Source organism: Babylonia areolata, chromosome 1, assembly GCF_041734735.1.
Source record: "Babylonia areolata isolate BAREFJ2019XMU chromosome 1, ASM4173473v1, whole genome shotgun sequence".
In the NCBI taxonomy this organism is placed as follows: Eukaryota; Metazoa; Mollusca; class Gastropoda; order Neogastropoda; family Buccinidae; genus Babylonia; species Babylonia areolata.
In genome coordinates this window covers 52,284,768-52,309,028 of record NC_134876.1, presented here as the reverse complement: position 1 = coordinate 52,309,028, position 24,261 = coordinate 52,284,768, and the positions used below count along the sequence as shown (strand labels likewise).

At 38.0% G+C, this 24,261-nt stretch overlaps 1 protein-coding gene across 1 annotated transcript; it reads right to left on the bottom strand.

Moving 5' to 3' along the window:
- Positions 1 to 3,576: 3,576 nt before the first annotated feature.
- On the bottom strand, positions 3,577 to 20,729 carry LOC143283912 (uncharacterized). Its single transcript, XM_076590333.1, has 9 exons — positions 20,245 to 20,729; positions 14,415 to 14,581; positions 13,142 to 13,207; positions 12,049 to 12,154; positions 10,967 to 11,082; positions 9,130 to 9,221; positions 8,576 to 8,661; positions 7,814 to 7,850; positions 3,577 to 6,989 (listed from the first exon to the last, which is right to left on the bottom strand). The coding sequence occupies exons 1-9, from the start codon at positions 20,284 to 20,286 to the stop codon at positions 6,895 to 6,897; spliced, it is 807 nt and encodes a 268-aa protein (XP_076446448.1). The 5' UTR covers positions 20,287 to 20,729; the 3' UTR covers positions 3,577 to 6,894.
- Positions 20,730 to 24,261: the final 3,532 nt, after the last annotated feature.

Sequence of the window (24,261 nt, the reverse complement as noted above, 5' to 3'; positions counted from 1 at the left end):
CAGCCAGAGCAACCACCTGCAAGCCATTTTGACTGCTGTTCACCCACGTGATCAGCTGTCAAAATGGCGTGCAGGTGGGGAAGGAGTACTCAGCTTACTGTGTATTTGTCGCAGTTTCATGGGAAAGGAGTGGTCCTAGAGCTTAGCTGAGGGTTCCATTCAACTCAGCGCATCGAGGTGAGCCTAAAACAACCTTTGTTTTTCGTCGAAACAGCCCCCCTGAGTTTAGTATTCTAAAGTTGAACATTACTGATTTTTTTCAAGAAAAATTGTTTGAAACTGTAATATTGTATTTGTAAATGATCCTGTATTTTCAAAGGAAATGCATGGCAGTACATATTCTGGACTTGGCCAACCGTTTTGAATTGATTGATTTGAATCAACATGCAACACTGTGAAGCTTTTAAGTTTATTGGATCCAGTCACCAGTGCTGTACTTTGTTTTTAACTTTGAATTTGTCTTCACCTCCCACCCCCTCTTTTTTTCTTTCTTTTTTTTTTTAAACTGAATCTATTGTCTCTTCCTGTGACACTGTTAAACATTGAATTTATATCTATTTGATCCTGTCACCAACACTGTACTTTGGTTTTTGCTTTGGATGCTTTCACTTTTTCTTTTAACAATCTAGAAGAGTTATAATGGGTGTTTGTATCATGGGAAACCAATAACAGTTTTTTTGAATTTGTCTTATCTTTTAACAATGTAGATCAGTCATTATGGGTGTTTGTATCACCGAAATCCTTTTTTTGTGTTTCTGTCTACATGTTAACAATCTAGATGAGATACAATGGGTGTTTGTATCATGGGAAACCAATAACAGGCGTTTGTTTTTTAATTAGTCTTTAAAAAAAAAATCTAGATCAGTCATTATGGGCGTTAATTGCACTGAAAACCAATGTCTTTTTTTAATTTTTTTTATAATTTGTCCATCTTTAAACAATCTAGGTAAGTCATTATGGGTGTTTGTTTCACTGAAAACTTCTTTTTTTTTTTTTTTTTTTTTTTTTGCCTTCTATCTAATCAAAATGTTTTTGTGAATAAAGTTATCTTTATCCCTCTTTTCTGGAGGTGATGGGATGGGGGAAGATAGAGGAGGGGATGGCATAGACTTGGCAGTGCTGGAGCGAAGGAGGGAGGGGGGTATTGAAGTACAGGAGTAAGCATTGATAAAATCAGAATCATGAGATTTCTTTTGGATTATTTTTTAAAAAGCGCTTGTAGTCTCATCACCTGTTCCATTCTTCAATTTACCACATTTCCATAATGCATTTTTTTCTTTTTTTAATTCTAAAGATGAATCTTAATAAGGCCAAGTATGTCAAACATTGAACAGTTAACAAGTATACTAAATTCCATTGTTTTCTAAATGTTTTTACAGTTCCTTGGTTTGCGTTTATTTTATTTATTTATTTTCTTACTCATCATTATTTCAAGATGAGAAAAAAAATGTTAGTGTTCATTAATTTTAAGGCAGGGAAAAAAAGGTTAGTGTATTTGTTCATTAATTACAAGACAGGAAAAAAAAATCTAAATGACTTTAGTTCATGAATGTTATTCCCACTCCTTTCCCTCCCCCAACTCATTAACCACCAATCCAACGACAACCCCCTGCACCCCCCTCACTTCAGGTTCCCACCCTACGCAGGAAACCTCCCTGTATTTTGTTCCCACTCCCACGCCCTATGATGCATGACTGTTTTGTCATGCAAACCTTCCATCACTGATGTGACATATATATATTATACCTTATTCCAAATAATTTTGACTGCATAATTGTTTTGGTGTGTTTCAAGTTTCTATGGCAAATGTGTCAGCTTACAAAGGCTTCCTTCCTGTGAGTGATTTTTATTATACATACATGTGCTAAAGACTTCAAAGACGTTGATGGATTTGTAAATGCATTTGTACAGCCGCTTAAGGGACAAAATTGTGGGTGTCAATGTGCTTGACAACCACATATTGCTCATCAAAAACCTTCTTTTTTTTCTCATGACTTTTCATTTGGCAAGACTATTTCTCTCTCTCTCTCTCTCTCTCTCTCTCTTTATTATTATTATTCTAAAAAAGAAAAAAAATGTAAGTGTATAACATTCATGCACACATTTCGCTCTGTCCTAGTCCAGAAAAGTATCACTTACATGAACCTTTTTAACACAGTGGATAACAGAATTATAATGGGAAAAGTTCTTTGTGTGTGTGTGTGTGTGTGTGTGTGTGTGTGTGTGTGTGTGTAGTATTGTGTTTTGCGTGTGTGAAAAAGAGAGGGCGAGAGAGAATGGGGAGAGAGAGAGAGGAGGGGGAGATATGTTGAGGAAAACACCACCACAATATCAACGTGAATCATCTTTACAACCATGTTTTTTGTCACATACATACACAAACATGTTTTTTCACCTGAATCAGACCATATGCATATTTTTTTTCTTTGCAAGATGACATAACTACCATTTCTCTCTCTCTCTCTCACATATGCAGAAATGTGTTTACCACAGAAGCATTACAGGAAGTGTTAAAAGAAAACAACAAAATGTCTTACAAATTTGGAGCGATGAGTAATGTTGTGATATAAGTTCTCAAAATCTCAAGAAGGGTGGATGGGTAAAATGGGGAAAACAAGAAAAATCAGAAACAAACAACAAATTCAACCAGCAATGAAAGTAATCAATCAAATTATTTTTTTCAGTTAACATTTATTAATGAATTATAACTTTACTACTAATTTTGTCATGAAACTGACTTAAAATATTTCTACCAAATTGCAAAAAAAAAAGATTTCTGTTTGGGTGATTCTTTTTTTTCCCCCCCTTTTTTTTTTTTGGATGTGATTTTTTTCCTCAAAATATTATGGAAGAAAAGTAAAACATGTACTCAGATCTACTCTTCCAGTTTTTTTACGCTATTCATGTTCAGTATCTGCTGTATAATACAGCATGCACACTTTGTGATTGTCACAGATATTTCTTACATATTTTTCCCGATTGGGAATCTTTTCTTTGGCATGCTAAATTTGAAAAAAATAAAAGACAAAAAAAAATTTTAAAAAGAAGAAAAAAAGACAGTGTGCCTATTAAACATGATACGCAAACTGTGAAACGTGTGTATATGTCTGAGTGTGTGTGTGTGTGTGTGTGTGAGAGAGAGAGACATGCGAGTGCATGCGTGCCTATATATGCACATGCATTCACTTGCAGTTACAAACCTCAAGGCCTGACTAATCGCGTTGGGCTACGCTGCTGGTCACGCATCTGCTTGGCAGATGTGGTGTAGCGTATATGGATTTGTCCGAACGCAGTGATGCCTCCTTGAGCTACTGAAACTGAAACTACAAACACTAAAATCAACAGATATTGCATTGGTGAAAGGCACTCATTCTTCTGCATTTTATAATGCTTGCGTATTGTGTGTATGTGTGTGTTAGTGTGTGTGCATGAATGCATTTTCCTCTGTATGGACATGCGAGTCCTGTATGTGAGCAAGCCTTCAGGGCCTGGATTGACCTCACCAGCCATTTCTGGATTCCAAGAATGAAAAACTTTCTTTTGTGTGAATGCATGCAAGCGTGATTGAAAAACAACAAAACACACACCCACACACAAAAACTCCCGCATATACATCACTTACATCATATCCATTTACATCCATGCATATGTGAGTCGGTTAAAACCCAAAGAAAAAGGTACTAAAACATGTTTAATCACATTCACAAGATTATGTACAAAACATCCCATCATTATCACAATATTAATATTTCATTACTCCGGATCAAAACATCACACACCAAGTACTCTGGTATAGCAGAACACAAACACACACATACACACATATATAAATATATATATAACTTCCCATTACCTTAACCCACAGACATTCCCTCAATATAAACAGAATGAAAATAATGCAGCACAAAAGTCTGAAAAAAAAAGTGTGAAAATCACAATACAATACTGTATCCATCTGTGTAAATCATAGCTGTCTTATTTGTTTACATTCTTGCTTAAGTCACTGAGCCCAGCACCCATGCAATGCTCTGTCGTCAAACTATTGTTTCAATAAACTGTTTCCACGTTCCAACGTAATTATGCATAAACTGCAATCAAAGGGAACTAACTTCAAGAGTATTTACTATTTCCAGCTGTGTCCACTCATGTCAATTTGGAGGTGACCACCCCCCCACCCCCCCCCGTTGATTAGAGTATATTTCCTGCCTTTTTTAAATTTTTTTATCATATTATCACCGGGAAGTTTGCTGAAGCTGTAAACTCCGTGGCGTTGAAAGGTGGTTATGATGGTTGTGCTGGTGATAGTGGTGCTATGCATCTGTGTGTGTGTGCGTGTGCGTGTGTGTGAACACGTGTGCACTTGCTGTGCACAAATGTGTACGTGTACTCAACTGTACATGTGTCTGCATGTACACATGAGTGTGTATGTGTGTGCGTCCATGTCTCTGTCTCTCTATGCAAGGTTTTGTGATTTGTCTATGTTTCTAATTTGTTGATAAGAAAAATGACTTTAACAGTTTAAGCATAACATGACACTAAATGCATAACATATAATGAATATACCAACAGAAGCATGACTAGTTAAAACAAGCATTTGCAGATACACCATTTTGTGAGGAAGCATTTATGTTATTTGATGAAAATATCACACAAAAAATTCTACATCAACCACTTCCCTTGTCAAGGCCTGGCACTCATTAACTGCTTAAATATGAGGGAATCTTGTAAAAAATAAACCCAGTAGACATTGATGTGTGTGCGTGTGTGTGTGTAAACATGTCACAATGAAAATACTAAATGATATAGATCAACATCTTGGTGAAAAAAAGGTACATTCACACTCATTTCATAATGAGTTGTGAAGATCTTTGCTGCTGAAAATGACTGAGCAATAATGCTTTCCATTGAAATCATTTAATTTTCTCTCACTGCAGTGACAGATAATAATACTAATAGTAATAATCTTATTCATAGAGTGCTGAATAATGTGCAGAGACAAATCAAAGTGCTTACACTCCAATCATTCACATGCATGCATACCTCAAATTCACTTTTTTTTTTCAATTAAAAGGTAATATTTAAGGCCAGGCTTAAAAAGAACTGATTGCAGAGACCTGATGAAGCGAAAGAGGGAGCTCATTCCAAGTGCATCAGAGTCAGAAAAAAAGCGGTGGCTGACTGTGGAGTGTTTGAACCTGGATACATAAAAACAAGAGTGGATCCGAAGGTGACAGAAAAGAGCGAGATGGGGTGTAGAGGTGATGGCAGCTGCAGAGATAAGCTGGGGCGGATTTGTTAATACATTTATAACATGGTGTGACACCCCTGATGCTCCTGACTATGGTGATAAAACTCCATTTGGGGAATGGTTTTATTGATCTTGGTGAAGATCAATAACGTCAACAAGGTGAGTAAAGTAAATTGCATTACATGAGAAACAGAATCTAAATCAGAGTACATCACACAAAAATCTTGCACTTTGCTGAAGGAAATAATGATCACTGATGTGATGTTCAGACGCTGGAATAAGAAACTAAAACAATATACTTAGACTTGAACTATTCACACAGGTAGTCTTCCATAAAATATTTGCTGCACTTCATCATCACTAAAATCAAAACAGTGTCAATTATCACAGCTCCAGATCAGAAAACATGCTAAAAGGAATGGATACAAAAATTAGTTGCAAAATACTACATATGAAATCCTTGATTTTCATGTTGACTGAAATGTACAATGTACCAGGGAAATGCATGTAGTATGAACTCAGCAGTTTTCATTGAGGACTGATACTTGCCCTCCCATTCTCTTCCAATAAAAAAAATTCTCCCCCCTTTCTTTCTGTTTTTTTAAGTTTCCAACCAGCAGATAACTGAATTATCTGTTCAATGGAAACAGTATGGCTTTCTCAGATACCCCTCACTCTATGGTGGAAATGGTCCTATGGCCAGCAGGATCAAAAGTCCACGTTCTACATTATATCTAGCGTCTCTGACAAACCTGCACAGGGAAAGTTGTTTTCTTTCTTTTTTCTTCTTTTTGTTTTGTTGTTTTTCAGTTGTTGGTTGGTTTTTTTGTTTTAGGAGCCCCAAAATTTTTGGACGTTTGTATTCTATGATTCGATCCTGATGAATTGTGATGGAGGTGATGACGATGCTGCTATGGGGTCCATTCAGGTTTGGGGCTACCTGACAAAACTATACTCTCATAATATAGCCTGGTGTAAACCCAGCTGAGAGAATCAGAAACCAGCAGTGTTGGTTAGGAAATTTGAGCAACACTCCCAAAGACGCATCCCTGACCCTTGAATGTGTGGTCCTGGAAAAGACCTGATTGTAAACCACAGCCAAAATCCATGGGATTGTGGTTGGCATAAGGTTAGACCTGTTTGAAGAAACCTGTGTGATATCAACCTCAGATAATCATGTCTTTAAAGGATTCATGGACAAAAGAAAAACAAAAAAAAAAAAAAAACGGGGTTTGAAAGAATCAAAGAGCAAGAAGACTTTGTACAGCTCTAATCTCTTGTCAGCAGCTAACCTCAGGACATAAACATCAGAATCAATACACATGCGTGACTGAAGCCTAAATGAGTGGTACACATAAATGAATGAAGAGCACCTACAGGCAGCTAACAGTCAGCTCTGCCCAGGTAGGCAGCCTACTGTGCAAATGACTTCGTGTTTGTAAAACACTAAAAGAATTTGTTTTTTGACCTGAGAACAGGTGCTGCATCAATGATAATCACCATCTCTTCATAAAGCATCATGACCTCCTTTCATTTTGCTGAACCAACAGCATATCATTTTGTCAGACTGCTCTCCATATAGACCTTGAAATCCAGTCATGGCAAACCAAAGGCTCAGCGTCTGCCAACAACCAGAAGTGGTGACATCAGTGGCGCCACCCCACGTTATGCCCCCCCTCCATCTGTGGCTCCAGGAATCCGCGGAAAGAGGATCCATCCGCCAACCAGCGAGCACCGTACCCTGTTGACAAACACAGGTGGAATTCACGCTGTATGAAACAGAATCGTGTATATCCCCATAGGCAATCACTTAAAACATGCTGAAGCTCTGTGTGTGTGTGTGTGTGTGTGTGTAAATGCATGCATGCATGTGTGTGTGCATGCATGCATGCGTGTGTGCGTGCATGTGTGTGTGCGTGAGGGGACAGGTAGGTAGGTAGGTAGGCAGGTAAGTAAACATGCTTGTATGTGAGTATATATTGTGCATATGTATCACACTAGGTGCATTTGGTGTGTATATGTAACACAGATGCAGTGTTACATAGAATATTATGTGTTTTGTAAAGAACCTAGTGCAGTTTTCTAGACAGAATGCTCCATAAGTATCCATTAGTATAATGATTATTATTATCACTGTACACCTTCACCCACACACCAAAGAATAAAAGCTATACAACTATCAACATAAACTTACTGTCTTGCTCTTCAGATTACTGGGAGTGAGGGGTACAGGTGAAGGGTGGGGTATTGGTAACAATTAACTCCCTGCAATCACTTTATGTATATAAGATACACAGCAGCCCTGTGACACACCTTCTCCCACATGCTGATAAACAAAAATCATTTCCATTATTTTCCTCTTTCTCATCAGTTATCGCCTAGCTGATTGTGTATCGCCCGAAAACTTCAAAACAGCAAATAAAGCACATAAAAAAGAAAGAAAAAAGAATGGAATGAAAGCAACAACATGTGTATGAAAAGTAAAAAAAACAAAACAAAAAAAACAACAACAACAAACAAAAAAGAAAGTCTGCTAGGACAGGGCTCCTTATAACTTAGACTTACCGCCTGCCTGCCGAGCCTCTAGGATGTAAATGTCTTGCTGAAAACAACAAATAGATCCAGTTTCAATTTCAAGAAGGTGTCAAAAGCATATGGACTAATCCATAAAACCTACACATCTGCATTAAGAACAACAACAACAAAAAAGAGCACATGTTTGACCTATGGTCAGGCAGAAACAGAATACATTGTTATACTGGAAGTAGAGCTGACCAGGCTGGATGGAGACTTATAACAAAGCAATGAAATCATCAGATAGACATGGGCTGTCACAGACCCCTGGAGTGGAACTGTGACAATGGTCTGGCCATTCAACTATAATGCCAAAAACGGAAAAAAGCAACAATAACAACAACAAAAACAGCACAAAATTCACCTGAGCAAGATAAAAAAACAAACAAAAAAACAACAACAAAAAACAAAACTACCTCAAAACCCTGCAAAAATCATCCAGATTTTTGATCTTTTTTTCTTTTCTTTTCTCTCTCTCTCTCATGTGATAATAATACAATCAACAGTTTCCCTGATTTGATTATCATCAATGTTATCATTATCGTTTCAATTTTGTTTAATTTATCGTTATCATTATCATCATCATATGTGCCCAACTTACTGGTAAGAGATATGCAAGCGTGTGAATCACTCATGTGCAAGTACTTTGATTTGTCTATGCACAAGATTCAGCACTATATAGATATCATTATTTTCATCATTATCGCTGTTGTTATCTACTTTTAACTATTAACATTTTTGTGTCCCACTTACTGGCAGCCAGTGGATGTTGATCCAGGTGGCATTGTCTAGAATGGCCGTCACTTTCCCCAAGGCATGAGCGTTTTTGTCTTTCTCAGCTGCCGACACACAGATTCCTCTGGATGAGGATTATACATAAATACACATGCACACAAATACATATAATCATAATGGACTCACGGACACATGTTCACAGAAAAAACGCACTCATAAGTACACACACACACACACACACACACACATCAACACATCGAATATTGAAAGTAAATAAAGAAAAACAAGAACAGATGAAAATAGGTAAAACGAAAGAAACAAAAATATAAACAAACAAAAAAACAGGTGAATTCAAAATCTTGGAACGACATTAAACAAAAGAAAAACACACACACATACACACACACAACCCACAACCCACAACATGCTACACACTCACAACCAGCACAGTTACCCCACACTCACTCACTCTTCAGTCAAACATACACACGCACACTCCCCCCCCCGGCCCCCATCCACCCAACCCCCCCACCCTCACACACACCCTTACACAGTAAACACCCCATACTTACAACCAGTGCAGTTCCCCCACCAAGAGGTTGACTGGTCCCGGTGATAATGCTTGGCCAGAGCCCTGGCTCCCACCCACAGCTCTGAATTGGGACTGGAGGGTATCAGAACACAGAGACACTGATTAGTTCTTCGCCACTGGCCTGCGCAACAACCACAGAACAGAATTGAAAAGAACAGCGTACAGTGTATCAGAACAGAGAGACATCAATTAATTCTTCACCGCTGGCCTGCATACAACCACAGAACAGAACGGAAAAGAACAGCGTACAGAATATCAGAACACAGAGACACTGATTAGTTCTTCGCCACTGGCCTGCGCAACAACCACAGAACAGAATTGAAAAGAACAGCGTACAGTTTCAGTTTCAGTAGCTCAAGGAGGCGTCACTGCGTTCGGACAAATCCATATACGCTACACCACATCTGCCAAGCAGATGCCTGACCAGCAGCATAACCCAACGCGCTTAGTCAGGCCTTGAGAAAAAAAAAAGGGTGAATAAATAATAGATAAATACATAAAAAAAAGAACTACTACTTCTACTAATAATATGTATAAGGCACAAAAACTTGATGAAGTCAACTATAAGCGTACATAAAAAATAAAATAAAATAAAAAATAAAAATAAAAAAGCGTACAGTATATCAGAACAGAGACATCAATTAGTTCTTCGCTGCTGGCCTGCATACAATCACAGAACAGAACGGAAAAGAACAGTGTACAGAATATCAGAACATGGAGACATTGGTTAGTTCTTCGCCGCTGGCCTGCACAACAACCACAGAACAGAATTGAAAAGAACAGCGCACAGAATATCAGAACATGGAGACACCGATTAATTCTTCGCTGCTGGCCTGCATGTAACCACAGAACAGAACTGAAAAGAACAGCGCACAGAATATCAGAACAGAGAGACATCGATAAATTCTTCTGCTGGGCAGCATACCATCATAGAAAGGAATTGAAGAGAATGGAATATATATGAAAATATAGAGACACTGATTAATTCCTTGTCCGGCCTGCATGCAATCACAGAACAGACTAGAAACAATATCAGAACACAGAGAGACATTGACTAATTCTTTGGCTGGACTGCACATAATCACAGAATGGAACAGAACAGATCATAACGAAACAGAACAGAACACTGAGAACAGAACAGTACAGAATAGAAGAGTATATAGAACAGTATAGAATAAGTCTTTATTACCAAGTATACCAGGCTCAGAAGAAATATCTCAAGGAGGCATCACTGCGCTCGGACAAAAACATACATAACATAATAAGAAAGGAAGATCATAATCTGAATTAAAAAAAAGAAAAAAAAGACGGGCGCAATAGCCGAGTGGTTTAAGCATTGGACTTTCAATCTGAGAGTCCCAGGTTCGAATCTCGGTGATGGCCCCTGGTGGGTAAAAGGGTGGAGATTTTTCTGATCTCCTAAGTCAACATATGTGCAGACCTGCTTGTGCCTGAACCCCCTTAGTGTGTATATGTAAGCAGAAGATCAAGTACGCATGTTAAAGATCCTGTAATCCATGTCAGTGTTCGGTGGGTTATGAAAACAAGGACATACCCAGCATGCACACCCCCAAAAGTGGAGTATAGCTGCCTACATGGCAGGGTAAAAATGGTCATACACGTAAAAGCCTGATTGTGTACATACGAGTGAACGTGGGAGTTGCAGCCCACGAACGCAGAAGAAGAAAAAAAAATCATGCACAAACACAAATACAGGATATGTACACATGTGCACACACACACACACACACATCTGCAACTCAGTTAAAGTCAACAGGTACTTCCTCGTACACAACAAAACAAACACAAAGACAAACCTGTGTTTTTCCTTAAAGGAAGCCATCAGCCTTTCCCTGGAAGGAGGGAATTTCTCAGCACTGCCCACTGTCTTCCTCAAACCCAGCAAGTCCATGATACCTCGCTTGCCCAGCAGCTGCATGCACATCACAACAGTAATCTTCTTCTTCTTCTCATTATTATTGGCATTTACAACTAATCTTGAAAACAAGAGAGGCAAGGCCTTCAAGACTCACTTGTGATAAATTAAGTCCCCTAGCATTAATTACAGAGTAATTTCCCTTTTTTACTATCTGCACCAAAAACGTTTGCAAAATAAATAAAAATTCCATGCTTAGCAAAAGAAGTTCCTGTTTGAACAAAAAATGATAATAATGACTCCTCTTGTTGTTGTGTCAGAATAAGAGGTCAAAGTTCCAAATTTAGAGAATACAAAAAATATAAATATAACAGTAAATGCAGTTTGCAAAAAATTAGGCTTCTTTTTTTAAATTTTTTTGTGCCTATCCCAGAGGTGCAATATTGTTTTAAACAAGATGACTGAAAAGAACTGAATTTTTCCTATTTTTATGCCAAATTTGGTATCAACTGACAAAGTATTTGCAGAGAAAATGTCAATGTTAAAGTTTACCACGGACACACAGACACACGGACACACACACACACACACACAGACAACCGAACACCGGGTTAAAACATAGACTCACTTTGTTTACACAAGTGAGTCAATAAGCCCAAGGCATCAAGGAGTTATAAAAAAAAAGAGGTGATAAGGACTCAGGACAGGCACTGGGAATATGTGATAAATCTGGTGGTTTCTTTCAAGAGTATGCTGACTTGCATTTGCACACAAAATGTGTAAATCTGTGAATATTTTGCTTCAACACACTGACTTGCACAGGCAAACAAAGTTTATGTAAATCTGATGGTTTGTTTAACATGCTAAACTGCACATGGACACAGGCACGTGGGCACAGGCACATGAAATAAGTAAATGTGTTGGTTTATTTTAACATGCTGTATGCTTTGCAAATGCGCTTGTGCTTGTGAACAAACAAAATGGAAGCCCTCCCCAGACGGAACCAAAACAAACCCTACTGACCAGCAGGACTTCCCGAATCCTGTACTTGATCTCCTCCCTCGTCCAGTGGTCCCACAGGGACTTCAGCCCGGTCAGCATTGGGGTGACGGAGGCAATCACTGACGATCTGGACACACAACCACACTGAAAGACCTGGGCGGTCCTACGGATATCTGAGTGGATCTGGCAAAATGCTTGGAGGAAGTTTCAGTTTCAGTTTCTCAAGGAGGCATTACGGTGCTTGGACAAAACCATAATTATACGCCACACCACATCTGCATGGTGGATGGATGCCTGTCCAGCAGCATAACCCAATGTGCCTTGAGTGCATGCATATATATAAATACATATATTTGTGTACCTCAGAGTGAATTTCTTCTACCGAATTTTGACTGAGGACAACACTTAATGTTGCCATGATTTGTTTTTCAGTGTGCCAAAAGCCTGATGCACACAGGACCTTGGTTTATCATCTCACCCATATGACCAGAAGCTCAATTTGATTTTCCTGTCAAACTTGGAAGAAAGGGTGAGAGCAGGATTTGAACCCAGACCCCCATGTACACTCTACTGGCAGACAAGCGTCTTAACCATTCTGCCACCTTCCTCCTTGACAAGAACGACAAGCAAGACTTGTGACACACTAAAAGTTATGTATTGCATCACCTGATGTAAGCACAGCTCAGTATGTGCTGGGCAAGTCATGTCTAACATCGCTGTATCATGATGATGACAACACGACTACTCCTGCACCATTTCAACAGCTTAAGGAGGTAGGCTGTGTGTCTTGAGAATAAGGAGGGAGGGTGGGTGGGCTGGCGGAAGGAGAGAACACTGAAATGCTAAGAGTAGTAAGACTGTGTGCACGATATGTCATTAGGAAACATTCGGATCATTGTACAAACATCCACACCGAAAAAACAACAACAAAACACACACACACACACACACACAAACAAACACACATACAAAAACACACATACAAACACACATATGAATGCAAACACACTCATACACACCCACTGATGTTGCTGACTAAGATAGGAGGATAAACAAGAAAGAAAAAGCTTTGGAAACAAAGAAAATACACTGTTAGGAAGATGTAACAGCATACCTGTATTCTGTGTATGTCTTCTCATCCAGCATCTCGTACTTTGGCAGATCTAATGCTGGGCAGTGTCTGGGTTCAGAGAAAGATCGCAGACTGAGTACAAAATAAATATAAACATCTCTCTCTCTCTCTCTCTCACTAGATCTAGATATATATAGAAAGAGAGAAAGAGAGAGAGACAGAGAGAGAGAGAGAAAGTGTGAGAGAGATTCAAGATTCAAAGATTAAAAAAAATTATTACTCAACGATAAAGATTTTAGGCATCGCCCAGTCTTCCAATCTGTCCTTGTGACAACAATAACAACATTAATGATAATGACACAACAATAATAATTTTGTTAACACTGCTACATCTACTGCTACTACAACGAAGAATAATCACCATAATCATCATTAACATCGTAAAGGTAATAAAACAAACGCATTCACACATTCATATCCATACACATGCACACACTCTCCCCACCCAACACATACACACATACATACTTATGCACAAACAGAGACATGACCAAAGTGAGAAACTTATAGCGGACATAAAGAGAACAGAGAAACACAACTTTATCATTGTGCATATACAGAAGTGATTAATTTGCTGATGCAGATGTTACAGGTAATAACATCCAATTAACAGGTGAACAAGTAAAAACATTAAAGCACAAAGGTATAAATAAAATAAATTCACTGCATGTAAAGGTATAGATACAAATTTCACAAAAAGCATGATTTTTCTGTCTTTTTTTAGCTGGTAAAAAAAAAAATTGCTTTGTGGGCCTATTGTTTGTGAAGCAGAAGTTGACAGAGAGAGAGACAGAGACAGAGACAGAGACACACAGAGAGAGACAGAGACAGAGAGACAGAGAGAAATAAGCGCAACGCAATTCTGTACGTAAACACTCAACAGGCATAATAGGCAATCTGGCATCTACTGGACACTGCAATGCTCTTGTTTCATTAACAACATTACTTTATCATTACATTACAGACGCATTAGTATGTGTTGTAATTGTATAATCTACATTATGCTCTTCAACTTTCTTTCTACCTTGAAAATCAGCTGTCTTTGGAAAATAAGAAACAAGAATCTTCACAAGCATCATTATATACTGATGTGGACATATAATACACATTTCATTTGAAAGTACATGTTACAACTTTAAACACCAAACTTGGAATTTGACCAAAAGCAGGCTGACAAGCAAATTGCAAGCAGTAATGGCTTGAACTGTATAGTTTCAAAGTGTAAGAACGTACTAACAAGACACTTATGACTTACTTGGTTTCCATCCACTCATTCAGCATGAGGGCCAGACATTTGTAAAGGGGGCTTGTGGGATAGCCGAAGATAGAGTTACGGGTGTTGGCCTCTTTGCCATCAATCTCCAGCAACAGGTCAACATCGCTGCAGATCCGGTCTGGACGATCAAGCTCTTCTTCCAATATCTGAACAATTAAACATGAATTAAAAAAATGTAAAAAAAATGTTTTGTTAAAGTTAAACTGACGTGGTGGTGTCATAAAATCTAATATATATAAACATTTGGATGTGATGTTTTTGTTTTTGTGGCAGTCATGGTGATATACATATTAAAGATAAACATAAGCTAAAATACAGTTGCTTCTACTAGTTCTACTTCTAGGCACATTATTCAGAAACTGACCTGATTAAGTTTTGTTTAGGTAGATCTATATTCAGTTCAATACTTCATCAAAACTATAAAAATGAAAAATAGAAAATAAGATAAAATTAAAAAGAAGTGCAAATTCACATCATTCTCGATAACAGGGAACTGTCAACAAGATACCCCTAAAAGCGGAAGGTTATGGACAAATCAGTGATTTAAGTGTGGTCACCGTTCTTGTCAAGCCTTTTGTGACATCACTGCCACACTGAACTAATGATCTGTCAACTATGCAAATGGACTGACCAAAACATCTACAAATTCTCAATATTTCATGTTTTCTTGAGAAGACCTGGTACTGGTCCTAAACTTTTGTTAAAGTCTGTATTTCATCACTTTATCAAATGAGATCAAAGACACCAAGACAGAAAGTACACTGAACCAAATCACAGACAACTCACATAATACTCTCAGTGTCTGTGAACAAAAAAAGAAAAAAAAAAAGAGAAAAAAAGAGAGAAAAACATATAAAAGCTGGTTAATCTATATATATATGTGGAGTGATGGCCTAGAGGTAAAGCGTCCACCTAGGAAGTGAGAGAATCTGAGCGCACTGGTTCGAATCACGACTCACTCCCTCCACTCCACTAGACCTTGAATGGTGGTCTGGACGCTAGTCATTCGAATGAGATGATAAACCAAGGTCCTGTGTGCAGCATGCACTTAGCACACGTAAAAGAACCCACAGCAACAATAGGATTGTTCCTGGCAAAATTCTGTAGAAAAATCCACTTGGATAGGAAAAACAAATAAACTATAAGCTATCCACTCTGACCTTTTCTGCAGTCAACGGATCTGGCCCCAAGTATCTTTCTGAACTCCTCTATATCTATACCCCATCTCGCCAGCTCTGTTCTTCCTCTGATACTCGACTTCTCAGGATACCTCACGTCAGAAGTAAGACCTATGGCCACAGATCTTTTTCTTTTCAATCTCCAAAGACGTGGAACAAGCTCCCTGACAACCTCCATCATTCTGATTCCCTTGCATCTTTTAAATCTCATCTCAAAACTCACCTTTTCCCTCAGCAATAAGTTCAATTGTGGCAGGTCCACTACCTTTGCTTTAGCTGTGCTTGACTATGTGTGTATACATATGTATGTGTGCATAACTACATGCATGTATATGAATGTGTATTGTGTGTGTGTGTGTGTGTGTGTGTGTGCGTGCGCACGTGTGTATGTAATTTTGTGCCTGCCTATGTGTGCGTATGTGTTGAGGGTAGCTGTTAGATACACATGTGTCATGTATGTTAAAATGTATACTGTGTATGCATTGTGTGTGTGTGTGTGTGTGTGTGTGTGTGTGTGTGTGTGTGAGCGTGTGAGTGTGTGTGTGTGTGTGTGTGTGTGTGTGTGTGTGTGTGTGTGTGTAGTCACATTTTGATGTGTCCATGTAACATTCATGTAATGTGTTATGTTAACAAAAGTGTTTTTCTAAAGCACCTAGAGCAGATCTCTGGATAGTGTGCTATATAAGTATCCATTATTATTATTATTATTATTGTTATTATTATTATTATTATTATTAGTCCTTGTTATGAATCCATAGCAGGATCATGAAAAAGTTTGAATTAGACTTTATACCACGAGTACAGTCTTAAATACATTGTTGTTAGTTTTACTTCCATGAAATAACATGACATCCTGACACAGCTAGATTATGACTAATCTGTACTGAAGTACATGTGTATACATGCCCTTTAAAAAACATTCAACAGAGAGAGAGAGAGAGAGAGAGAGAGAGAGAGAGAGAGAGAGAGAGAGAGAGTTTCAGTTTCAGTTTCAGTAGCTCAAGGAGGCGTCACTGCGTTCGGACAAAACCATATACGCTACACCACATCTGCCAAGCAGATGCCTGACCAGCAGCGTAACCCAACGCGCTTAGTCAGGCCTTGGGAAAAAAAAAAAAAAAAAAAAAAAAAAAAACCACACACAACCACACACACAAAACAAAAACAAAAAAAAACAAAAAAAAACAACAACAAAAAAAACAACAACAAAAAAAAACAAAAACAAAAAAAAAAAAAAAAAAAAACAACAACAAAAAAACGGGGGAATAAATAATAGATAAGCTTGCATAAATAAATAAATAAATAAATAAATAAATAATAATTATAATATAGAAAAAGGTAGTAGTAATAATATTAGTAATACTAATAAAATGATAATAATAAAACATAAATAAATAAATAAATAAGACAACAATGGTGATAAATAATCAAATAAATGTAAAAAATGAAGACACACATTCACACATACACCCACACATGCATAACAGAAATGCACCAGACATGCAGTTTCACATATATGAAAGCACAGTCAAATACATATAAACGTACATGAGCTCCAACACACACACACACACACGCATTACCGTGCACCTCCTCTACCCCCCTCCTCCACACACTTATTTCTAGTCTAAGTATCGCAGCTTCCACGGCACACACACACACACACAAACACAAACACACACTCACAGAGATGAACACTTACTTGTACAAGCACATATGAAAGCACAGTCAAATACATATAAACGTACATGAGCTCCAACACACACACACACACACACACACATTACCAGAGAGAGAGAGAGAGTATAATAGTCTCATATATATATATATATATATATATAAGAAAGTGGAAATGACAAATAATATAAAAAGAAGAAAATGTGGTAAGAATGGGAGAGAGAGAGAAGCATATTTTATATACTATCATGTATCAATAACATAAGAAACAATACTGAGAATAATTCAGTCACACACACACACACACACACACACACACACACACACACACACACACACACACACACACACACACACATATATATATATATATATATTTCTATCTTATAATTTATACAAATATTACAATACTAATTATTACAATACTGAGAATGAGTCATAATGTTTTTAGTTCTTTATGGATATATAAATTTGCAAGTAACTTTCTTGAATACAGGCAGATTTTTTCTCTCCTGAATTTGAAGAGCAGATCTATAGATTTATATCATTACATTCTACAAACATCCCCATGAATACATAAGACTTAAGATTTGAATAAATTGACTCCTGGGAGTTGTACCATGATCTGGTGTGTATGAATGATGGATTGGGTTGATTACAAATTTACTTCTTAAAGAATGTTGTTTCTATAATATAAGCTGAGTCCCAAATAACTGATGCTTAACTGATGTGGGATTCAGTATAGGCATAGAACTAGAAGAATAATTTTCTGTAATTTCTGCTATGCAATTAAAAGAAATGTTTCACTTAGATGGGACATTTTGGGGGATACACACACACACACACACACACACACACACTCTCTCTCTCTCTCTCTCTCTCTCTCTCTCTCTCTCTAATATAGATCTCTATTTTTTCTTCTTCTTTTTTTTTTCTTTTTTTTTTTTTGGTTTTTTTGCACAAACATCCATAATATGAATGGACAAGGATTTTTATTATCTATTGTAATTGTAACACCACAAATTTCTGTCAATATACTTCCTCAATTATTTCATTAACAAAAGATAAGCTATTTGACAAAAAAAGGTGCTTTTGTTTTGTAGATTTTAAAAATATTTTGCTTTCTTAATCCAAGTTAGGAAATGGATACATATTCATTTGATTTCATTCTGCCCACTCAAGCAGAGAGAGAGAGAGATTCAGATGGTTTATTCATTTTAGGCCTAGGCCCCTCATGAAGGGGAAAGTGAACAGGCAATAATCATATCATTTAAGACATAAAGATCAAAACAATGCAGCTATGGATATATCAGGTTAATCAGGAACATTAAGAAGTGAGGATTTCCCTATATCTAAATGCTTTGTAGAAAAACAGAGACAAATTTCGCACATCTTGGTCAGTACAAGACAACAATAGAACCAATTTGATGAGACAAGGTTGTCAATAGTATCTGGGTCAAATAAAAGTCTCTCTGATTTCTTTCAGTACTTCACAACAAAGAACAAAATGAACTTCATTTTCTTTTGAATGTTTACACGTAGGACATATCAAATCAGATTCTTTCACTTTTTTGTATCTATACCTATGTACAGCCAAATCAGAAATACCCAGTCTAAACCTTGTTGTGATATACTTTATATGTTTATCAAGATTCAGAAGCAAATATGGTTTCACAACATGCGAGACACAAAATGTTCTATATATCTCAAACCTTTCACTAGTCAAGATGTGCTGATTCCATTCCTGCCATCTGCTATCTATTAGACATTGTCAAAAAGCAATTATAAAACCTACTTCACAGCCTACACTTTGATTCAGCCACACATGTCCAAAACCATGTTTAAACAGAGGCGCACATTTGATGCCCAGTTGATTTTACCCCTACTAAGTACTATCCAGTTCACATAACATTTGGTAAGCTTTGTATGGCAGTCTTGAATCTTCCATTTGTAATATTCTTAACCAATAGCGAATACAACTAACTGCAGAGTTAACAGATATTGGATATCAATTTGTTTCACCATATACTAAATCATTTGGTGTCTGCCTATCCACACCCAAAAATCATTTAACAGCAAATAAATGAACAGACTCACAATGTACAACAGCCTTACCCAAACCCCATAACTGAGAACCATACTGTACAATTGGTTGCACTTGTGCATCGAATATTTTGATAAATAACTCAAACGAATTATTATTAAGAATATATAACTTTTGCATAATACGTAATAAAGCATTTTTGGCCCTACTACCTAGATCTTTGCAAGCAACAACGAATCTAAGACAAGTAGAAAAAAGAATTCCCAAATATTTGTAAACATTCACTACAGGCATAATGGTACCGTTATAAACCCATCTTTCCCTTGCACCTAAATACCCACCCTTTTGAAAAACAATTATATTACTTTTGGACATGTTGACCTTTAATTTAAGTGATACAGTTGCCCTATGTAAATTGTTCAGTTGAGTTTGTAAACCAACAACATTTTCTGAAAACAAAACTTGGACATTTTGACCTTTAATTTAAGTGATACAGCTGCCCTATGTAAATTGTTCAGTTGAGTTTGTAAACCAACAACAGTTTCTGAAAACAAAACCACATCATCAGCCAAAAGAAGAATGAACAGTTCAAATGGATCATTTAAGAATGTTGCTTCATGCCTTCCATTGTTAATAACCTCTAACCTCTAATACAGAGAGAGAGAGAGAGAGAGAGAGAGAGAGAGAGAGAAGCATTTCATACAAAATCTACATAATGAGTGTATTTTGATTAGTGTTAGTGGTGTGTGTTAGTGGTGTGTGTGTGTGTGTGTGTGTGTGTGTGTGTGTTAGTGGGGTGTGTGTGTGTGTGTGTGTGTGTGTGTGTGTGTGTGTGTGTGTGTGTGTGTTCCCACATCCACAAAAAAAGAAACAAAATCCAATACAAATATCAGGATTCTTCCATTCTCACCTCTTTGATGTATTCATCCAGTACACACGCCCCTTCGGACATTTTTATGTCTGGCACACGATGCTATCCAGTCCCCTCCTTTCAAAGTCGTGGGAAAAAAAATCAGAGCACTCTTGTGTCGATGGTCTGCACAGCCACTTCTGAGTTTGCGTTTCACAATGACGAATACCTATTTTTACCTTCAACCAATCGGTTAGCTGACTGCTTATTGTGCAACTGGCCCCTGAGTTAATCAACTCCAATCAAATAATTTTTATCTGTGAAAACTCTTTGATGTGTGTGTGTGTGTGTTTTGAACGAAGAACAAAAGACAAAACATATGAATCTAGTAAATGAATCACAGCAGTTCTGAAACGAATGGGCATCTGAGAACAGAACGGGTCGGGCCTTTCTTATATAAGCTTGGTGAATACAGATGAGGATATTCTGGAACTCTCTCGTACGCTTGCTGCGAAGTCATGCGGTTAACCATGTTTCGTCGTGCTTTCGCTCAGGAAGTTAGCAAGATGTACCACTCTTAAATATAATCCTGCAGTAAACGTAGCTAGTTATCTCCCATGAGTTGACATACTTCTTCATAATAATTTTTATTCAGAACTGCTACTACTACTACTACTGCTACTACTACTAATTATTATTATTATTAAGAAATTAGGTTATTTAAAAAAAGTGTTTGATTCGGTTTTTTTGGTGGTGTTTTCCAAGGCTTCTTCTTTTTCCTTTTTTTTTTTCCTCATTACACAACCAACATCGATGTACTGATGAGTCTGTCGTGACTGGTGCATGCCGCTGGGCTTTGATCTCAATTAAGGTCTGATCATGGCATTGCTGGGTTTATGCCGGCGAAGTAAAGGCATCTGCTTTTTTTTCCAGTTCTTTTTTCAGCAGATGTCAGTACGTGGTGTAGCGGCGGCATAAAACTGATACGTCCGCAAGCTTTGACATCCCCTCAAGTTCAGTGAAACCTGGCGGAACTGCATGCATACTGCTTACTGAGCCAGTAGGCGCACTTCATTCGTTTCCTGTGTCATTCAGTCAGATTTCAGGCACGCACACATACACACTCAGACAGACATGTAACATTTTACGTGTATGACCGTTTCGTCTATTTACCCCGCCATGTAGGCAGCCATACCGTCTGTTTTCAGGGTTGTGCATGCTGGGTATGTCTGAAGTTCTTAATTGTTTCCGGCATAACCCACCGAACGCTGACATGGATTACATGATCTTTAACATGCATATATGATCTTCTGCGTGCGTAGTATATGCATGCATTAAGGGGCTTAAGGTACTAGCAGGGCTGCACATAATAAGTGTTGAACTGGGAGATCTCTACCCTTCACCCACCAGGCGCCGTCACCGAGATTCGAACCCGGCCGGGACCATCAGACTGAGTCTAACGCTTTTTAACCATTCGGCTGTTGTCCAAGGCCATCACACCATCGATCCCCTCAAAGAAATAAAAGCAGAGAGCGGGAGCGGCCGTAAGTCTAACATGAAAGGTAGAGCACGATGCTTTGCAAATCAAACAAATATCGGCATCATTTCCAAACCAACATTGCGCAAATTTCTTCAAAACGGAACAGAGTCTCTGTGGGCTTTTCCAAATACAATAGACTGAGCAACACACTAGACGCCACGTTCTTGGCATCAGAGATCTTTTCCCATCCCTCTTGCGGCCAGTCAGTGGCAGCCTCTGTGCGTGTGTGTATGTGTGTGTTTGTGTGTATGTGTGGGTCTATGTTTTTGAGTGCGTTTGTGCATGCGTGAGAGTGTAAGTGTACACAAGTGTCAGGAGAGTTCTGTGCATGTGTGTGTGTGTGTGTGTGTGTGTGTGTGTGTGTGTGTGTGTGTGTTGTGTGTGTGTGTGTGAGGGGGAGGTGGGGGTGCAGGGAGGAGGTGAGATAGAGGATGAGGTATGTGAGTGTATGCATGCCTACACCGTGGGAGCATCAGGATACTGGAACGTATATATTATATATATATCTTTGTATATATGTGTGTGGGGTTGGGGGTGGGAGATATGGACGTGTGTGTGTGTGTGCTTGTACAAGTAAGTGTTCATCTGTGTGTGTGAGTGTGTGTGTGCGTGTGCGTGTTTGTGTGTGTGTGTGTGTGTGTGTGTGTGTGTGTGTGTGTGTGGGTGCGTGTGCCGTGGAAGCTGCGATACATAGACTAGAAACTCCGAGTGTGTGGAGGAGGGGGTAGAGGAGGTGCAGGGAAATTTGTGGTGTGTGTGTGTGTGTGTGTGCGTGTGTGTGTGTGTGTGTGTGTATTGGAGCTCATGTACGTTTATATGTATTTGACTGTGCTTTCATATCTATGAAACTGCGTTTTGGGGGCATATCTGTTATGCATGTGTGGGTGTATGTGTGAATGTGTGTCTTCATGTTTTATATTTATTTGCTTATTTATCATCATTGTTGTCTTATTTATTTAATTATTTATTTATTATTATTATTAGTATTATTCTTATTATTATTTTTATTCTTCTTCTTCTTCTTCTTCTTCTTATTATTATTATTTTATCATTATTTTCATTACTACTATCTTTTTTTTTTCTTTTCTTTTTTTCCCATTCATAATTATTATTTATTTATTTATGTATGTACGCTTCTCTCTCTCTCTCTCTCTCTCTCTATATATATATATATATATATGTATACATACATATATATATATATATATATATATATATATATATACCTTTTTTTTTCTTTTCTTTTTTTTCTCAAGGCCTGACTAAGCGCGTTGGGTTACGCTGCTGGTCAGGCATCTGCTTGGCAGATGTGGTGTAGCGTATATGGATTTGTCCGAACGCAGTGACGCCTCCTTGAGCTACTGATACTGATACTGTGCCCGTCAACCCTGAGAACAGTTGTCAATTTGTTTCACAACTTCGGCGGCGGTCATACATCAGTGGTCATCTTCCGAGGAGCCGATTGAGTGATGATCGATTTTTGTGTCTGCGAGCCACACTGATGTAGGCCTATATGCCGACGCGAATCAGTGTGTGTGTGTGTGTGCCTACGTCTGTATGACGCGATGTTCTAGATGCGAAGATATATGTATATATATTATCATATATAATTATATATAACGCGATGTTCAATGTTCAATGTTGCACACGATGTGCAATAACCATGCAAACTTCGAACCAATAACTTGAGCACATCGTTTATATCATTACAATTTACATCTGCTTTTACTTGTTTGTTCCTTGATAACATTCTTTTGGGATTTTTTTTAATGTGACCAAGCGCTATGCTTGCTCCAAAACTTGCCTCAAGCTGTATTAGCTTGCCTCACGCACAAGCTGTATTAGCAGACAACAGTTTTCACAACTAACCAGCAGGCAGAATATGTGTGACGTCACTCCCAGTTTGAACGCAAAGCTGCTTACATCATTTTGTTCTCACCAGACAGCCTACTCCTGGACCAGAGTCTCCGTATGCTATTGGCTGAGCTGGAATCTGTGTTTCTGGTCCACCGTATTTAACTAATATATCTTTTGTCAGATCAGTAAACTACAAGTATTATATACTGGCAGAATCGTCACGATTCCATCTTTAAGTCTATTCCATTTGTGTTTGCCTACGTTAAACTGATTTAACGCAGTTTGTAATTTTCAGTGACGAGCTTGTTAAAACTGACCCTATTCAGGTGACTTAAATTAAGATTATAAATTCATCTTACAAAATCAACACTTCATTTTACACTCATTAGAAAGTAGGCGTTGAGCTCTTTCTTTTGCAACTTATCCGACGTAAATCGGTTCAGGAATCATTTAGAAATCTGTCACTGAACACCTTGTAAGAAACACAGTTGTTGTCAGATTTGGCCAGATTAGCGCCGATCTGCTCACAGCACACGTGATTGTCTTTGTGGTCCGCTTAACCTGCATAAATTGGCACAGTGAGTGATGAGTGGTCATTTCATACCTGGTCAGTCATCTGACCAGAGCTGCTCTCTCTCTCTCTCTCTTGCTGTGTCGAGAGCAGTGTGTTTGTCGTGTGT